We start from the raw sequence: 15,936 nt of genomic DNA on the forward strand, positions 1-15,936 counted from the left end.
ACTTGTACATTTTTTAACGTGGAGAGACGCAATAGATACACATTTCTTTCTTTTCCTTTTTTTTCCTCATGTCTTCAGAAGACAGCAAAAGTCTCATAGAGCTGCAAGCTCGAAACTGGGACAAGGAGCAGAAGCTCGCCATTGCTCAACTTGCAAATGTTGCCCTGTCCAGACTACATCCCACGATCACGCATGATTGGAGTCGCCCTTGGCAGGAGCGAATCTATACCTATCTCGAGGTCACTTTCAACGATTTAGGTACTTGCCAACAAAATGAGATTCGATTATAGATTCGGTTGCCAAGCCTAAAACTAACACGCGGATCGTAACTCCGTAGCAACTTGCCAGTTATCGACAGACCAAGCAGTACAGGTGGTGACTTCGAGGATCAGGGATATTCGCATTGATATCCTCGTAGACTTTTTGGCGGTTGCAATGGATATGGACCATCAGGGAGCAGACAGGTAAATAACAGATGGATACCATAGTGAGCAAAGATAGGGAAGAACATTAAAGCATCGAAAGCACAAAGACAACTGCGATGGTTTACGATGCTCGTGCGCGTCAGTTTTTGTTCCAACTCGCTTATACGATGAAGCTCGACCTGGCAGATGTAGCAGCTGTGGAAAGAAGTATCGCGCAACAAATGTATTTTGCCCTCCAAGAAAACTCGAAAGAAAAGGATCCAAATCTGGAGGATCGTGCTGCTATCATGGACCAGTCAGCGAAGAAGGCGATGACGGAAACAAATACCAAGAAAAAAGCGATGCGATGGTTAGCAACCGGTGCTGGCGTGCTGGGAGGCGGTGCATTGATCGGTAGCTGACAAGATGAACTGGTTGCAAAGGAACACATTCTCTTCTAACATTAAATGTATTTTGCATTGTAGCATTGACCGGCGGTTTGGCAGCACCTTTGCTTGCTCCCTTATTAGTTGGTATGTTTCCCAGCGGCAGATGGAGCAATACGTAGACTAAGATACGATTATGCAGGCATTACAGGCGCGACGTTTTTCGCCACCGCTGGTGGTGTTGCTCTTGTCACCAGTCTTTTCGGTCTGACAGGTAAATTCAAGAGTTAGCTAGTATAGGGAATCTTGATCATTGATCTAGAATATATCAGGCGGTGGTTTGGCCGGTAAGTCAAGTTAATGGATTCTTGTTTTGAGCCGAGCAGACGTACCTGAACGCAGACCAGGTTGGAAGATGCACAGAAGAATGCAAGGTCTCCAAGAATTCCAATTCCAGCAGATCTTATCCGATGCAGACTTGCCGCCTATACCGACTCTTCAGGTATTTTTCAATAAACGCTTTTGTTGACAAGGTGGCTAACTTGGTGAGCCCAGTGCACTATCTGTATTTCTGGTTACTACCTGCATGAAAAGGATGAGTTCCGGGTAAGAGAGAATAAGTTGTATACGTAGATTCAAAAGTTAATTGAATATCTATCAGACACCTTGGGAGCGAGGATTTTCCAAAGCTAAAAATTTCAATGACATTTACTGTTTGCAATACGAAAGCGACGCACTTTTAGACCTAGGCATCGCTTTTCGCAAATTTGTAAAGAATCAGGCTCTCCGCTACGCTGGTCTCGAGGTCGCCAAGCAGACTGCTCTAAATGCTTTCTTTGGTAAGTTCAAAACACGTTGAATTAAAATTTTTACGGCACTAAAGTATACGTAAACACTCCACAAAGCTGCCATGGCGCTTCCAGCGACCTTGTTGAAAATTGCCGATGTAATTGACAATCCCTGGTTGATAGCAGCTGATCGCTCCCGTAGAGCAGGAGTAGGTATGTCGATATTTGCATATTATCTCGTTTTAAAAGCACAATTGGCTGATTATCACTCAAAACAGTCTTGGCGGATATCCTAGAACAACGCGTGCAGGGAAACAGACCTTGCAGCTTGGCAAGTGAAGCAGACAAGCGCTAAAATGAAACTGTTGATTGACTCGTTACATTATACAGGTTGGATACAGTTGTGGTTGTCTAGTCATTTGGCATTGTATTCAAGAACTACACTCTCGGGGCAAATATGGCCTGATAGACAATGTAGTGTTTATGGGAGCACCTATATCATGCGAGGAGACAGAAGCTTGGCTCAATTGTCTGTCAATCGTTTCTGGAAGGATAGTAAACTGCTACACAGACAAAGATTGGGTGCTAGGTAACTAATCTAGAGCTCCTGCTGCTATGATAGTTTGCTAATCTGCCATGCGGTGAAACTACAATAGCCTTTGTATATCGTCTTCACTCTTTGGATTCCCAAGTTGCCGGTCTGCAGCCTGTATTGAATATTCCTCGTATTGAGAATGTCCAGTTACATCTTGATGGTCACACAGAATACTGTGATTCTGTGCAAGACATTCTAGACACCATACACTTTGAATAAATTGTAATTTACCCTACTATCTTAATTATAGACTGTTAGTATGCAAGTCATGATAACGACCATGCAGGATAAACCATGATGTATTATTACATGCTGTATGAAATCATGATATACTAGTAATATGAGTTTAGGAAGAATTTGCGCGCGAGAGAGTATTTACAAACAGTGATTTTAAGCTTCATCGTCCTCGTCTTCGTCTTTCATTTCGCCATCGTAACCTAACGGGTTACGTCGGGTCCATCGCCACATATCCTGGCACATGTCGTCCATATTTCGCGTTGGATGCCAGCCCAGCTCTTTATTTGCCAATGTTGCATCTGCTGTGCAGACCGCTACGTCTCCTGGCCGCCTATCCACAATCTTTTGGGATGTAAGTAATCGATAATTTCATCAACACAAACATCCGTCGACGCACCATATATGGTATCTTTTGTTTCGTCACTCGCTCCATGGCTTGCACTATTTGCATTACAGAGTAGCCTACACCGGAACCGAGATTATAGGCGACACATCCTGGTTTTTCGTTCAGTTTTCGGAGCGCAGCTACGTGTCCATTCGCCAGATCGCAGACATGAATGTAGTCCCGAACTCCAGTGCCATCCACCGTGTCGTAGTCGTTGCCAAAGATACGTACATGCGGTAATCGTCCTTGCAGCACCCGTATGACGTAAGGAAGTAAATTGTTTGGGATGCCTTGTGGATGCTCGCCTATCAAGCCAGAGGGGTGTGCACCCACAGGATTGAAATATCTAACAGCACGACGGGATCAGAACCCGAGATTCTTCTGCTGTCTGAAGCAGTTGGGTGTATTTACCGAAGTAAGCAAACGTTCCATTCCGGATCGGACGCACATAGATCCCGGAGTATCTCCTCTACAAACAACTTTGTTCGTCCGTACGGATTAGTTACAGGACCAAGAGGCGCAGTTTCATCCACGGGACACTTCTCCGGTTCTCCGTAGACTGTTGCGCTTGATGAAAACACAAAATTCTTGACACCGAATTGATCCATCACACGTAATAAATGCAGCGACCCAGTGACATTGTTGTAGTAGTATTCGAGAGGAATGCGCGTTGATTCGCCCACAGCCTGTCATTGGAAAAAGGATTGAGTGGGATCTGCGGTGTATTGCCTTTTTTATGCTAGATGATTCTTTTCTCTCTTACTTTGATAGCTGCAAAGTGAATCACAGCCCAAAAGTTGTAGAGCTTAAACACTCGTTCAAGATCAGAAATGCATGTTACGTCCCCCTTTACAAACTCCACAGGCCGTCCAGCCAGCCGCTCCACTCGCCGCAAAGCCTCTATACATTGATTGGCATCACGAAGCTGGCAACAACGTAATTCTTGACTTACCCAAATGGGAATTACACATATTATCCATGACTACAACAGCGTAGCCAGCTAAAAGTAGTTCTACGACTGTGTGGCTCCCAATATATCCTGCGCCACCCGTGACCAACACGTATTTTTGCCGCTTCGATGTATCCATGTCTGTTGAAAGTCTTCGGGTATGAGACAGAGATGGCGGCAAGCGATCGCTTTTCAAGTGATGAAGGCTGTGAATGGTGTAGCGTCGTTGGTTTCGTTTCTCTGAAAGGGTCTTTGGCCGAACCCCTGGCATAGATCGGGTAGGCCCAGATGACCGCTGATCCGGGAAACGTCTAGTATGTTCAAGGCGCGTGGGATCGTGGATCTTTAACTGTTCGACGACAATGTCAGACATAGTTGCAGATATCCTCGGCATGCTAAATAAAAGAAGGAAAAAGGAAGGAAAGAAGTGCGCATGAAAGAGCAAAGAAGCGACGTGCCTGTTTCTTTTCAAACACAGAGGTGCAAAAACGCATCAGACAAGTTGAATGGTCATACATACATTTGGTTTCACAATACACAGGAGATGATGATGAACAAGAGTTTGAGCGTTTTCTTATTTCAGTCTGTTGTACTCCCCGCTTGAACAAAAGAATAATTGCTATTGACATTGCGTCTGCTGCTGCTAAGACGTTTTCTGCAAAAGGTTGCATGGGCGGATAGGAGATTCCTACGTTAGCATCTTTTTCCTGGGACCAAACAAGGTATAGACCTGACGATTTCTCCATCCTTTTCCTTCCTCTCTCCTCAAAAAAAAAGAAATATTTCGTTCTCCTCCACTTCCCTCCTTTCTAATTTCGGTCGCACAAAAATACGCTAAACAAATCGAGAAAACTTGGTTGCTGCCATCACAATGGGTTCCTGCCAAGGACGTGCTGACGATGAAATATTCATCATTGCGTATCGTAAACAGACAAGAAAATTCCTTTGTACAAGGCGGGCAATCTTGCCAACAGCATTGATATATTCGGAATTGTCAAGATCGCTGAGAACTAGATCATCTCTAAGTCCAGAAAGTTCAGCACTTATATCAATGCGGAAAGTGTGAAAAGTCTGAATCGGATGGCAAAAGACGACAGTTCAATGATGGTTTTGTTTCCAGATTGTCATCGGGCAAAAAGCGTTGCTTGTATTGTTAATACGCGCTGCACTGTAAATTTACTGACTAAAGCTTTGCACGTTCTTGCAGTGGATAGTAACGATACAAGAAAAGAGTAGCTGCTTCGGATATACTGTCAATCGCTTGTGCGCGACCTTTTGATGTGAATCGCAGTTTCTGTGGAAGTTCGATTTGGATAACATCGAGTCCATCATGTTGCGACGAGGAACTATGGTATCTTTGAGTCGTGTAGCCGCCTCGAAAATACAAGTCATTTTTGCCGGGGAAAGGGACTTTGCTTGAAGGAACGGCAAGGACAAGATTGGCTCCACTGTTTAGTAAGTCGCCGAACGATTCATTACCGCGTAACAACGTGCTTGGAGTAGTGTTACCCCTGTTTCGTCGTGCAAGTGATTGAATAGAAGAGTTGCGTATCACTGACTCATCCGACAAGTCTTGCAGCTCATCCTTGTAAAGCAGATAACCTAGTTCCACCATTCCATGTTTGTGACCATGCCCTAAATTCCCTCAGTTAGCATACATAAAAGAAAGAATGATCATGCTGTTCTGCCCGTGCGATACCATGTATATCTAGCAGAAGGCCATAGCCAAAGCGGCTTTGTACTTCTCTGACAGCCATCTGAATAGCCCTGTGATATTCCTAGACATTTTGCGTGTAACTAAGCAACTGAGTCAAAGGCGTGCACCATCGAGAGTGTCTACCTTCCAAACTTCTTGTGCAGCGACTGACTCTGCACCCTTATTGAAGGGCCGGTTGACATCGACTTTGCGTCTCGATACATTGCAAACGATTAAATAAGGAAATTGACCCTCGAAATTCTCTGCGACTTGTTCTGCGACGTGAGCAGCCACGTATCTTGTATACATGTCTCCTTTCAACAAGGCATCCTCAGACTTTCTGTCTGGGATGTCATCAGGTTTTAGCCAACCACCGTGAGGTGCGCCGAGTATGAGCGGCAAATCGCCTTTCTTGTAAAACACCGGTTCATCGGCAAGAATATCCTATTCGTGGATTAGCGACCTGCAATCTAGTCGACCGGTTACGATGGATCTTCCTTGCCATTCTTAAAGGAGCTGCATAATCTCGGAAGGGAGACAGCCGTGTGCGGACATTTCCGTTTAAGATATCAAGCGTTGCTGCCGAGAACAACAATACACCAAGAATTAATAATGGTAACTTGCAGTTCATACCTTGGATGAAAATTGCTCCTTCGCTCTGCAAGCTGAATAGGCTAATAAGATGCAATCTATTGGTCTGCATTGCTGAAATCTTCAAAAAGAGGTGATTCCACTGTTGGGATGTATTCAGTAGCTACGATAAACACAATTTGTAGACAAAGGTATATTATATATTTTTGTTTTTACATGGCAGGCTCCATATCCTTGTAGGAGGAACCTGATGAAGGTATCTTCGTTGGAGGCTGGCCAGCTTGCCGCAAAGACGCGACGATTTGATCGAGCCTAACGAGTTCAGATTCGGATTGTGAAGGTAGAGGAGCAGATACGGTCTCTTGTCTGGGTGGTGGAGGCTCAGACATTGGAATTGGAGGTGAAGATTCTCGTATGTTAGATGGGGGACTCCCTGCTTGTGCTTCCAAATCCTCCAATTCTTTTGTGAGAGCTTCCTCATCAAAGTCTGGAGGCACTTGAGATTGGTTTGTTTCTTCCACTCTCTGAGCAATGGCATCTTCCACTTCTCTTTGGTCTTCGAACGCTCGCTGAACCTTGAGAAGAGCTTCATCGACCATGGCAATTGATAAATCATCCTTTTGAAGTATGTTTCTAAGAGCATCAGCGCCCATATTGAATGCTTGAACAACCTATATATCCTGGCGTTAGGATTGAAAATCGAGGAACCCATCCAAGAACGTTTCTTTACCTGCAAGTCATTTTGAGACGCTTCAATTTTCATCAACATAGTCTCCATGGTTTCTAAGGATCTGAGCCGCCTGGCCAAGATCTCTTCGATATTTTTTTTTCGTTTTAGTGCATACAGTGCCTGTGGTTTCCGACGTCCAGTGTAATGCTCTTTAGAGCTTGCAAGTAATCTACATTGAACACAAAATTAATACGACCTCTGTTGATATACTTTAGAGGACAACCTACTCCTCCGATTTAGCTTGAAGATGATCGACTTGAACTTGCAATGCATGGCAGGTTGTTCGGATACTGATAATTGCTTTATCTTGTTGCGTGATATATGCCCGACGCGTTTCCAGCTCGCTCTTTTCTGGAAATTTTATGGCCTACGAGAAGCAGTTAGATGTCACAAACAATAACAATGAAAAAAAAGACAAGGTCTGATAACATACTACATATGATGCTCCGTATCCTTGGACGTGGTCAGCTACAGCCACCCCGAACTCTGCAGTCATGTAGCGGATCAGTAACCACAAGTCTCCGTCGGTCATTTCCGTTTCGCCTAGTCTCCCGTATTTCTCACGAAACTCTGAGAATGTATACAGATGGTCGCTCGGACCAGCCATTTTCTGCCGGTTTCGACTCTCGATAATTTGTCTGGCTAGAGCTTTTACAGTCGGCATCACGACGAACAGCTGCTGCTCCGATCCAGGAAGCCATCTACGAAACCGTCCCGACATCCATGATAACCACGACATTGTAGGGGATGTGTACGCATATGCAAAATCTTCCATTCTCATAATGTCTCCGTTTTGTAGCATTTGTTTCTGCCAGTGTAACAATCCACTGATAAGCAACATGCAGTAACCTCAATATGCGATTTAGGGTCTTACCAGAACACAGTCGAGAGATATCGGTTTGCCAAGTCCTGGTCGCATAAATGCGTCCGATACATCGTTCGCATGTATAACTAGTTTGTAGTCGGTGCAGCCTAGCAGTCCTTGCAAATTACAGTCGAGAATCACTGACCGCCAATACGCAACGTTCAGATTGTACGCATATGGATTAACTGTGGCGATTTTTGAGAATTCAGAGTAAAGCGAATTCAAGCGTTGCGAGGGATTCTCCGGATCGAACTCTACGTACTGCGAAGCAAGATATGCTTGCAGCCTTGATTGACGTTTGAACGCCATGAACAAGATCTATCAACCTCACCCAGCATGATTTTTCTTGCTTAGGATCCCCGCTGACTTTCTCTCGATCATATCTGTTTAATCCAAGTATTCTCTCTATGTAGTTGACAAAGCAATTATTGCTTTTAGCGCAAGAAGCTTGCGATAGCGCATGCTTATTTGTAGCCGATACCAATTCTTTCCATCTACGTATCCAATGTCTCTGTTGTTCAATCTATTCTTATGTATATCTTGAACACAGTGCCACGATATTTCCTGAATATGATGTCAGTTGTCGAAAGAACACAAAGGGAATAAGAGCAAGTATGACAAGTGTTAAGCATCTTATCATTTTAAGTAATGGTGAATCGGCCATAGCCAAGCTAATATATTTACATATTTAGCTTCGGCTACAATTTCGAGACATTTATGTATAGGCATGCGTAAAATTATGCACTTACTGTTCCTATGCTTATCACTGGTGAATAATAACGATCCCACCTCAAATGCATTCTCGATATCTCTTTTCTTCACAGTCACCGACTCGGTGGAACTGACAAATGTGGCCATCATTTCAAACAGATGTGATAAATGATGGCTGTTGTTACTGTTCACCTTATTCGTTAAGTGAAGAAGATTTTGGATGTAGTCACTAAATCAATCTATGCTTTTTAAGCTTTGTCAGTCATACTTTTCTTCTGCTGCTGATGCTGTTAATGATAACACTGGAAAAGATAATATTCCAGTCATATTACCTGCAAGACAATGGCTTCTATTCCTGAGTTCTAATATATAAAAATGCCGTCAACGTGTCAAACAATGCAGATGGAGAATGCCTCTATGTACAGTTATTTTATCAAAGTTACAGATCAAGGTATAGTTATTGCTTTTCACTGCATTTAATGCGTAGATGTACCAAATATAACGACATCGCTGCAAAAGTATCTACGGTACAAGACGCTTTTGCGCGGAGATCATTTTTCTGTAAGGCTGTTGCCGTATGCGACATTTCATGAGCTGCCATTTATTTGGGGGATGGGCAAGAGATCAAGTGCAATAGTTAGGCTGCTGTTCAGGGCACCTGCGATCTTGGAGCGCTTTGCTGTCTCTCGATCGGGTAGCATTGAGTTACAGTTTGCTTGGGAGATTGGGCAAGCCGGTGGATCATGTCCATAATATGTTAAAGCGGTTTGATGTTTCTCTTGTCAATGTAAGACGTAAAAACACGTAGACATACTTGCATACCCATCACGTCAATGGACATTGTAATTGACGCGATTATCTGTCGCAAAGGAAGATCATGCAACAGAGAGTTGCAGGTATGTGTAACAAACCATGGTTACATACGGATATCACTTTTTCCAAATGTCGCTGCAGTTTGTCGTTTTGGTGTATTAAATTTCACAAAATGCGACATTACTTTTGGGAAAAAGTGTACAGTACAATTCGAAAGCAAGCAATGAGCGTATTACATAGAAGTCAATAATAGCTTTCTTATGCACAATTAGCAAATACTGTAAATTAACTAATCAAATCCCAACCTGAGAACACAAAGATAGCGATATAGCGATAGAAATACGTTGCGTGAAATAGGCATTATATCTGAAGAAATACTTATTGATTATCTTCGTTTTTCATCTTATAGTTCTCTCATTTATGTCTACGTTACTGGAGGTCGGCTTATGACTGCAGTGTAATGGATTTGATGATGTGTATGAGAATAGTCACCCGTCGATCTCCCACGCGGTGTTTCTCTGCATTGCCTCTGTACCTTTCATCGCCTTCCCGATCTTCTCTGTCAATGGGGAATGCGAAGCGAATTAGCAAGGCCGAGACAAGTTCAAATAATAAACGATCACGCAAATCGACAAAATGCAATTCGCAAAAGAAGATCAGCTTTTTCTTTGAACGCAAGATTAACGAAAGCAGCGCCGATCAGCAAGCTGGATCATATTTGAATGACGTTACCAATTCTCAAGAGGATGAATTGAACGACAAAGTTACTGAAAAGCATCGAGAGAACTCAGGGGGAAACGATGGCCAAGATAATGGTATAGGACTTACTGAGGATAAGAAAGGACAAGCATCAATTTCAAATGATGTGATTAATCGAGAGAACGGCACCGCAGCATCTCTTTCGAATGAAACAACGTTTGCGACCTCCATGTACACTGATGAATTTAATACGATGCTATCGACTGTCTTGGATGGAGAGGATCATTTATTCTCCAAAGATGAGATAAGAATATTCAATGTTTACAAGGCATTAAGTGGTAAGTTGTTAAACAGCATCGGTGGCATGCCAGAGCTAACCGTGAACGGGTAGTTGAAGCACAGCATCTCTTCGTGCGATTATGGATGCGGAAGCAGCGATGGCACCGCTTAGAGAAACTGGATTATCATCGGCATGTCAGCGATATCCATGCTTCTACAGATGAGCTTTGCGATAATGGACTTGTCACGACGACGCTAGAGAGTATAGAAGATGCTTTAGCGTTATTGACGATTGAGGAGCTCAAGTTACTTGCAGAGGAACAGCAGATCACTGTTGAGCTCAAAAAGAATGTAAGCTAGTGAACGATCGATCCCGTTGTCCATGCTAATTTTCAAAAGAGGATGGATTACGTGAATGCTTTGAAAGCACCGGCTAGGAATGGATGGCGACGTACAGTGTTCGATTATGTAGGTATGAATTAAACTTCTCGAAAGAAGAAAGAAAGATCGTTTTTCTTCATACAAGATGCTAAGCATGTATTGCAGGACACTGTGTAATGATAAAAGAAAATATTCATGCGATATTTGCAAGACTCCATCTGGTTTACTATCGATTGAATGATCCGACATCCGCGGAGAATCCTATGTCGTCAGCTATACTCGCTCGTATCAACCGTCGCAATTATCCTGAATATGTCACTATGCGTTCTACGAGTATCTGGATGTCACGGCAGGAACTATTGGCATACGAAAAAGCATATAACGTGTACCAGGCTTTTGAAGACAAAGTGGCTAAAGCGCTTGCTACTGGGCGAGAATCCAAGGAAAATCTCCTCAAAGAATGTTGGATGCTAGCTGAAAACTATATTGGGGTGTGGGAAGAGCAAATCAATCATGCTCGAGAGGAAGCTATTGATCGTCCTTACTATTTAAGACGGTTTGAAGCTGGCTGGATGTATACGCATATGTTAGAGCATGGAACCCAAATATTGGCCAGACTTCAAGAATATACTCTAGAGTCAATTATCCTGCGCAAACTCCTGGATCAATCTTTATATCGTCTCGGTAAACGTGGTGAATGGTACAACCGACTGGCGCTCGTGCAATCGCTACACCTTAAATCATTACCGGAGCGAGAGCGCAAAAAGAAAGCGTTGGCTACTTGCATCGAAGCCATCCAAGATCCGCAAGTACACCAAAGTATGATCACTTGATGACATTATTCTCCATGTTGTATGGACTGACCATTTCAAAAGTATATCTTAATAGGTTACAATGGCGGATACAAAAGCTTGAGCGGGATCTGGCTGTGCCCCGGCGTGAGCAGCATGATTTCTCGTACATGATCTTAAAGAAACCGCAAGAGAACGTAATTTATGGTAATTTCTCTTGATAGTCAAAGCTTAATTAGTTCAGAACTAACGAGGATATGTTAGGGGAGAGAATTTCTGATGCGACAATTGGTTACAAATCTGTATGGAGAAGTGATGATGGTGCAGAGTGCTCTGTAGAGCAACTTGCTATCCAGTATTACAAGAAAAAAGGATACAAAAGGTAAGCTTTTAGTTATTACATTGACGATTTTGATGCTCATGTATCTCAGTTTACATACCGAAAGTGGTGTAGTTTCTATGTTATTTATGCTACTCATGTGGGATGTTATTTTTGCACCGATGCCTGGCGTCTTCGAGACACCATACCAGTCTGCACCTATGGACTTATGGACTGATGCATTCTATGTTGGTAGGTAGTCCACGTGGTTGCGCAGATATTTTGCTATTGCTAATAACAAACATTGATAGGTCGTGCCGGTATGATTAACGATCGCTTGAGTGATATCGGACGCGGGAAGCATCTAGAAATCATCAAGCAGACGGATGAAAGGGAAAGAGCGCGTGAGACATTTTGTGCCGGTGTACAATGGCAATACAAGCGAGAGGATTTGCTTGAGATTGCAGAGGTAAGTCGGTGCCTGTAACCCTTCATTGTCTGTGTTCCCCGCCCCTCAAACAAGAGCCTTTCTTTGCCAGTGCATTGGTCCCTGTGCGCTGTCATCACTTTGTAAATTGTTAGCAGAAGAGTTCGGACATAGACGTGGCGGTATGCCTGATCTTTGGTATGTTATCAACAATCTGACTTTCCGATTTAGCTCCATTAATTGAATGGAATAGCTGCTGGAACTACGAAGAGAAAAAATGCCTGTTTGTGGAAGTTAAGGGACCGGGTGACAGACTATCAGAAACACAGAAGTTGTGGATAGATACACTGGCTGCTTTTGGAGTGCCTGCAGAAGTTTGCCACGTCAAGGTCTGGCAAGCAGACGATGTGTTGCTGAACGATGGGGAGGATTTATAACCATCTACACTGTACTTTTACATATTATCATATACACATAGTTGTCCATATACCCCGTGCTGTGTAAACTGCTCGGCTGTAAATACTATTATCTACTAATGCAAAATGCTATCATACTGACATGATTTATAAAATGCTTCCTACGAAGAAATACTCCTAATGGTTTCAGTAGTCTTGTATGGTATCTTGAGATATCAGAAGCAAAAAAAAAAAAAAATACAACCACGGTCTTATGCTACTTTGGGAACCATGCATAATACATACATGTATGACAGCGAAGACGGTCCGCATAGTGTGCAACTGAAAATCGAAGAGGTTATCTTCTACATACAAATACATCTGAAGGATGTTTGCAAACACCTATATCTGCATACTGCATTATAAGGTAAGCTTGCCCACAACTTTGCATAATCGTGCCCCACGAGACCAACCTTTTAAACAGTTTTTTGTCAATGAAATCATGTATTTCATCCGAACAGCTCCTACACATTAGTTTTGCATTGAGATTACTTATCTGCATATATTGTGGCATCAACGAAAATGGTTCGCATCCTATTCTCTCAAGCTATGCTTATGCCTGTTGAATGGTCTCCATGGCAGCAATTTGTGCAGCGAATTGTGCGCGGAGTCCAAATAGGTTCATACCCTACAGTTTTATCTCAAGCTTTCATGCGTTTGGTGCACCTCAGTCATGTCCGAAACACGACAAGTTTACAAGGCTACTTACTCTGGAGTACCAGTCTACGAATTGCTCTGCAAAGATGTTGCTGTCATGCGGCGGCGAGCTGATTCATATTTGAATGCCACGCAAATCCTCAAAGTTGCTGATTTCGACAAACCGCAACGGACGCGTATTTTGGAGCGTGAAGTGCAAACTGGAAAGCATGAAAAGATACAAGGAGGATATGGAAAATACCAGGGTAAGCTTGAATGCTGAAGTACCGAATGATTTGGGGGAATTAACTTAAACTATCGCTCGATAGGTACTTGGGTGCCGTTCGAGAGAGGAGTTGAACTAGCCAAGCAATACAATGTTGAGGATTTGTTAAAACCATTGTTGGATTTTGTTCCCGGAGGAGAGAGTCCACCTATCGCGCCGAAACATGTCACAGCTGCTACTTATCGACCCCGGAAAGCACCTCAAACACGGATTCGGAGAGCAGCCAAACATGATCTCGAAGGTTCAGATATCGAAACTTCTTCCCACTATGACGAGCTCGAAAGCGACACATCCTTACGCGCAGCAGAGATACCAAGCTCTCGGTCGCCATCACCTATGGTCCGATCAGGAACGGATGATCGATTGCATCCCGGCCAAAGAACACCCAAACGAGCCAAGCGACAGATACGCAATTTAGAGGATGTTAGCAGAGACGCTTCTCAACTGTTCAGTGGTATGCCGTATGCGCAAACATTACTGCAGCATTTCATTTCTGGCAACGTGGAGATACCCCCGTTACTCTTGCATCCACCTCGCGATCTGGATGTGAACGTGATTATCGACGAAGAAGGTCATACAAGTCTTCATTGGGCCGCTGCGATGGGTCACTTGCAGACAGTAAAAGCATTGATCGATCTCAATGCCGATATATATCGCGTAAACTATAAGGGTCAAACGGCATTGATGCGCAGTGTCTTGTTTACGAACAATTATGATAAGAAGACATTCCTCCAGCTGCTGGATATGCTTCAAAAGACAATATTTAACATTGACAAGAAGGATCAAACAGTTTTCCACCACATTGCAGCCACAGCAAGCTGGAAAGGCAAAGTGCAGGCGTCTCGATATTACATGGAGTGCCTTATCGAAAAGCTGGCAAGACATCGATCAGAGTTAATTTCTCTGCTGAACGTACAGGATGTATTCGGCGACACTGCATTGACAATTGCGGCCAGAATCGGCAATAAGAAGCTTTTAAGACTGTTGATCGATGCTGGAGCCAGCACGGAAATTGCAAACGAGGAGGGAATGACGGCACAGGATTATCTGCTCGAAGTCGAGCGAGCAGGACGATTAACGCACGATGACGTGGATTCACCGATTTCTGCGACGAGCACTGGCGAACATGCAGCGCGAGCCCGTTTGCGATCAAAAATCGATTCTCTGCTAAAATCTATAACGGAGAATGAGCCACCAGTACCATCTGTGTCGCAGTTATTCGATGGATTTGCCGGAAGCTACGAACGTGATCTCACACAAAAGGAACAGGCTGTCAAGGAGAAGAAAATCGACTTGGAACTGGCACGGAAGCGATTGACGGAAGCACAGCGACTGCTTACTCAAATACGCTATGAACCGCGGACGTTAGAGAACAATGAAGCAATGGCGGATCAACTGGAACAACGGTTCCGAAAGTTGATGAAATATGGACAAAAGATGAAATTGGAAGAGAGCATAAAACGAGAACTAGCGCGACTGCAGATGGAGGAAGAGCAAGGCACTTCAAAGGAAAATCAAGATATATCGCCAGATGCAGATCAAAGAGCTTTGCATGAGCTTTCCGAGGAACTGGTTACTTTACAGGAAGAACGTAGGGAGCTCGAGGAAGAATTTATTCGTTTGAAATCGCAATCGCCAGGAAAGCGATATCAAGATTACAAGCGTTTAATATCCATGTGTTGCAACGTTGCTTACGAGGATGTGGATAGCATGCTATCACCCCTCTTGGCATCTTTCAATGCAGACAAGATCAAATAGTAAATAAAGCTATTGTGCTTTGATTTTATTTGCTACGAAAAGGATAACAGCCATATTTTGAAATCACAAAAGCCAAGAGCAAAAAAGGTGCAAGAAGAGATACATGCTTGATTACTACTTGACTTGCTCAGGCTTGACGGCTTCGCCGGCTTCATTGATTAAAAGTGGTTCACCGGTCTCTGAAGAATCCGAGTGTTAGAAAATAGTCCCAAAACCCAGTTTATATCACTTACCTTCCGAGTATTTCTTGCTCGCTTTCTCTGCGCTTTCTCGCTTAGCTTCAGTGGACCGGTCGGTTCTGCGCGAAGCAGCAATGAAAGCTACGATGAGACAAAAGTTTAGATAATCAATAAGCTTGCATGAACTGCAAAATAAGGATTTACCTGTAGTTTGGCGATCAGGCTGGTTTTCCTCTCGAGGACGTGAGCCTGGTTGGCTGGACATTGGGCCTGATTCAAGATGCTGTCCTTGATCTGACATTCTTAGCTGGAAAGGATGTAAAGAACTACTCGGGAAATGGAGTGAATCTCTCGTCTTTTATACTTTTTTTTCAATGTTGAACTTATTGCATCATGCTTGCGATATCATTGGTTTGAAAAGGTTTATTGCAAGATGTAGGAGAACAAGATTATGCGTGAAAAGAAAATTACAAACGATTTACTAATCCGTGACATGGTCCATTTTAAGTGATTACAGTATGTAAACAAACACTGGGCTACTTGGCATCCATAAATAAGAATAAAAACAGGCAGAGA

At 43.4% G+C, this 15,936-nt stretch overlaps 7 protein-coding genes across 7 annotated transcripts; 3 read left to right on the forward strand and 4 right to left on the reverse strand.

Moving 5' to 3' along the window:
• Nucleotides 1-68: 68 nt before the first annotated feature.
• On the forward strand, nucleotides 69-1,933 carry VTP01DRAFT_4150 (uncharacterized protein; the record flags this gene model as incomplete). Its single annotated transcript, XM_069382801.1, has 11 exons — nucleotides 69-258; nucleotides 338-464; nucleotides 526-818; nucleotides 890-937; nucleotides 993-1,064; nucleotides 1,123-1,137; nucleotides 1,198-1,292; nucleotides 1,346-1,396; nucleotides 1,452-1,629; nucleotides 1,696-1,791; nucleotides 1,857-1,933. 11 exons carry the CDS (start codon nucleotides 69-71, stop codon nucleotides 1,931-1,933), a joined length of 1,242 nt encoding a protein of 413 aa, XP_069243565.1.
• A 630-nt stretch (nucleotides 1,934-2,563) lies between these two features.
• On the reverse strand, nucleotides 2,564-4,117 carry VTP01DRAFT_4151 (uncharacterized protein; the record flags this gene model as incomplete). The annotated part of the gene is made up of 5 exons (XM_069382802.1): nucleotides 2,564-2,752; nucleotides 2,808-3,141; nucleotides 3,207-3,481; nucleotides 3,559-3,695; nucleotides 3,748-4,117. 5 exons carry the CDS (start codon nucleotides 4,115-4,117, stop codon nucleotides 2,564-2,566), a joined length of 1,305 nt encoding a protein of 434 aa, XP_069243566.1.
• Nucleotides 4,118-4,927: 810 nt separating this feature from the next.
• VTP01DRAFT_4152 (uncharacterized protein) lies at nucleotides 4,928-6,143 on the reverse strand (the record flags this gene model as incomplete). The annotated part of the gene is made up of 4 exons (XM_069382803.1): nucleotides 4,928-5,379; nucleotides 5,444-5,522; nucleotides 5,585-5,884; nucleotides 5,943-6,143. The coding sequence occupies 4 exons, from the start codon at nucleotides 6,141-6,143 to the stop codon at nucleotides 4,928-4,930; spliced, it is 1,032 nt and encodes a 343-aa protein (XP_069243567.1).
• Nucleotides 6,144-6,243: 100 nt separating this feature from the next.
• Nucleotides 6,244-7,935, reverse strand: VTP01DRAFT_4153 (uncharacterized protein; the record flags this gene model as incomplete). The annotated part of the gene is made up of 5 exons (XM_069382804.1): nucleotides 6,244-6,702; nucleotides 6,762-6,930; nucleotides 6,989-7,128; nucleotides 7,195-7,569; nucleotides 7,636-7,935. 5 exons carry the CDS (start codon nucleotides 7,933-7,935, stop codon nucleotides 6,244-6,246), a joined length of 1,443 nt encoding a protein of 480 aa, XP_069243568.1.
• A 1,780-nt stretch (nucleotides 7,936-9,715) lies between these two features.
• VTP01DRAFT_4154 (uncharacterized protein) lies at nucleotides 9,716-12,483 on the forward strand (the record flags this gene model as incomplete). Its single annotated transcript, XM_069382805.1, has 10 exons — nucleotides 9,716-10,187; nucleotides 10,241-10,479; nucleotides 10,528-10,600; nucleotides 10,675-11,328; nucleotides 11,385-11,507; nucleotides 11,565-11,682; nucleotides 11,732-11,871; nucleotides 11,931-12,088; nucleotides 12,159-12,244; nucleotides 12,300-12,483. 10 exons carry the CDS (start codon nucleotides 9,716-9,718, stop codon nucleotides 12,481-12,483), a joined length of 2,247 nt encoding a protein of 748 aa, XP_069243569.1.
• Nucleotides 12,484-13,174: 691 nt separating this feature from the next.
• Nucleotides 13,175-15,181, forward strand: VTP01DRAFT_4155 (uncharacterized protein; the record flags this gene model as incomplete). The annotated part of the gene is made up of 2 exons (XM_069382806.1): nucleotides 13,175-13,403; nucleotides 13,467-15,181. 2 exons carry the CDS (start codon nucleotides 13,175-13,177, stop codon nucleotides 15,179-15,181), a joined length of 1,944 nt encoding a protein of 647 aa, XP_069243570.1.
• A 114-nt stretch (nucleotides 15,182-15,295) lies between these two features.
• On the reverse strand, nucleotides 15,296-15,625 carry VTP01DRAFT_4156 (uncharacterized protein; the record flags this gene model as incomplete). The annotated part of the gene is made up of 3 exons (XM_069382807.1): nucleotides 15,296-15,360; nucleotides 15,415-15,501; nucleotides 15,565-15,625. 3 exons carry the CDS (start codon nucleotides 15,623-15,625, stop codon nucleotides 15,296-15,298), a joined length of 213 nt encoding a protein of 70 aa, XP_069243571.1.
• Between the last annotated feature and the right edge of the window lie 311 nt (nucleotides 15,626-15,936).

This window comes from Rhizomucor pusillus, assembly GCF_041956525.1.
Source record: "Rhizomucor pusillus strain CBS 183.67 unplaced genomic scaffold VTP01scaffold_2, whole genome shotgun sequence".
Classification (NCBI taxonomy): domain Eukaryota; kingdom Fungi; phylum Mucoromycota; class Mucoromycetes; order Mucorales; family Lichtheimiaceae; genus Rhizomucor; species Rhizomucor pusillus.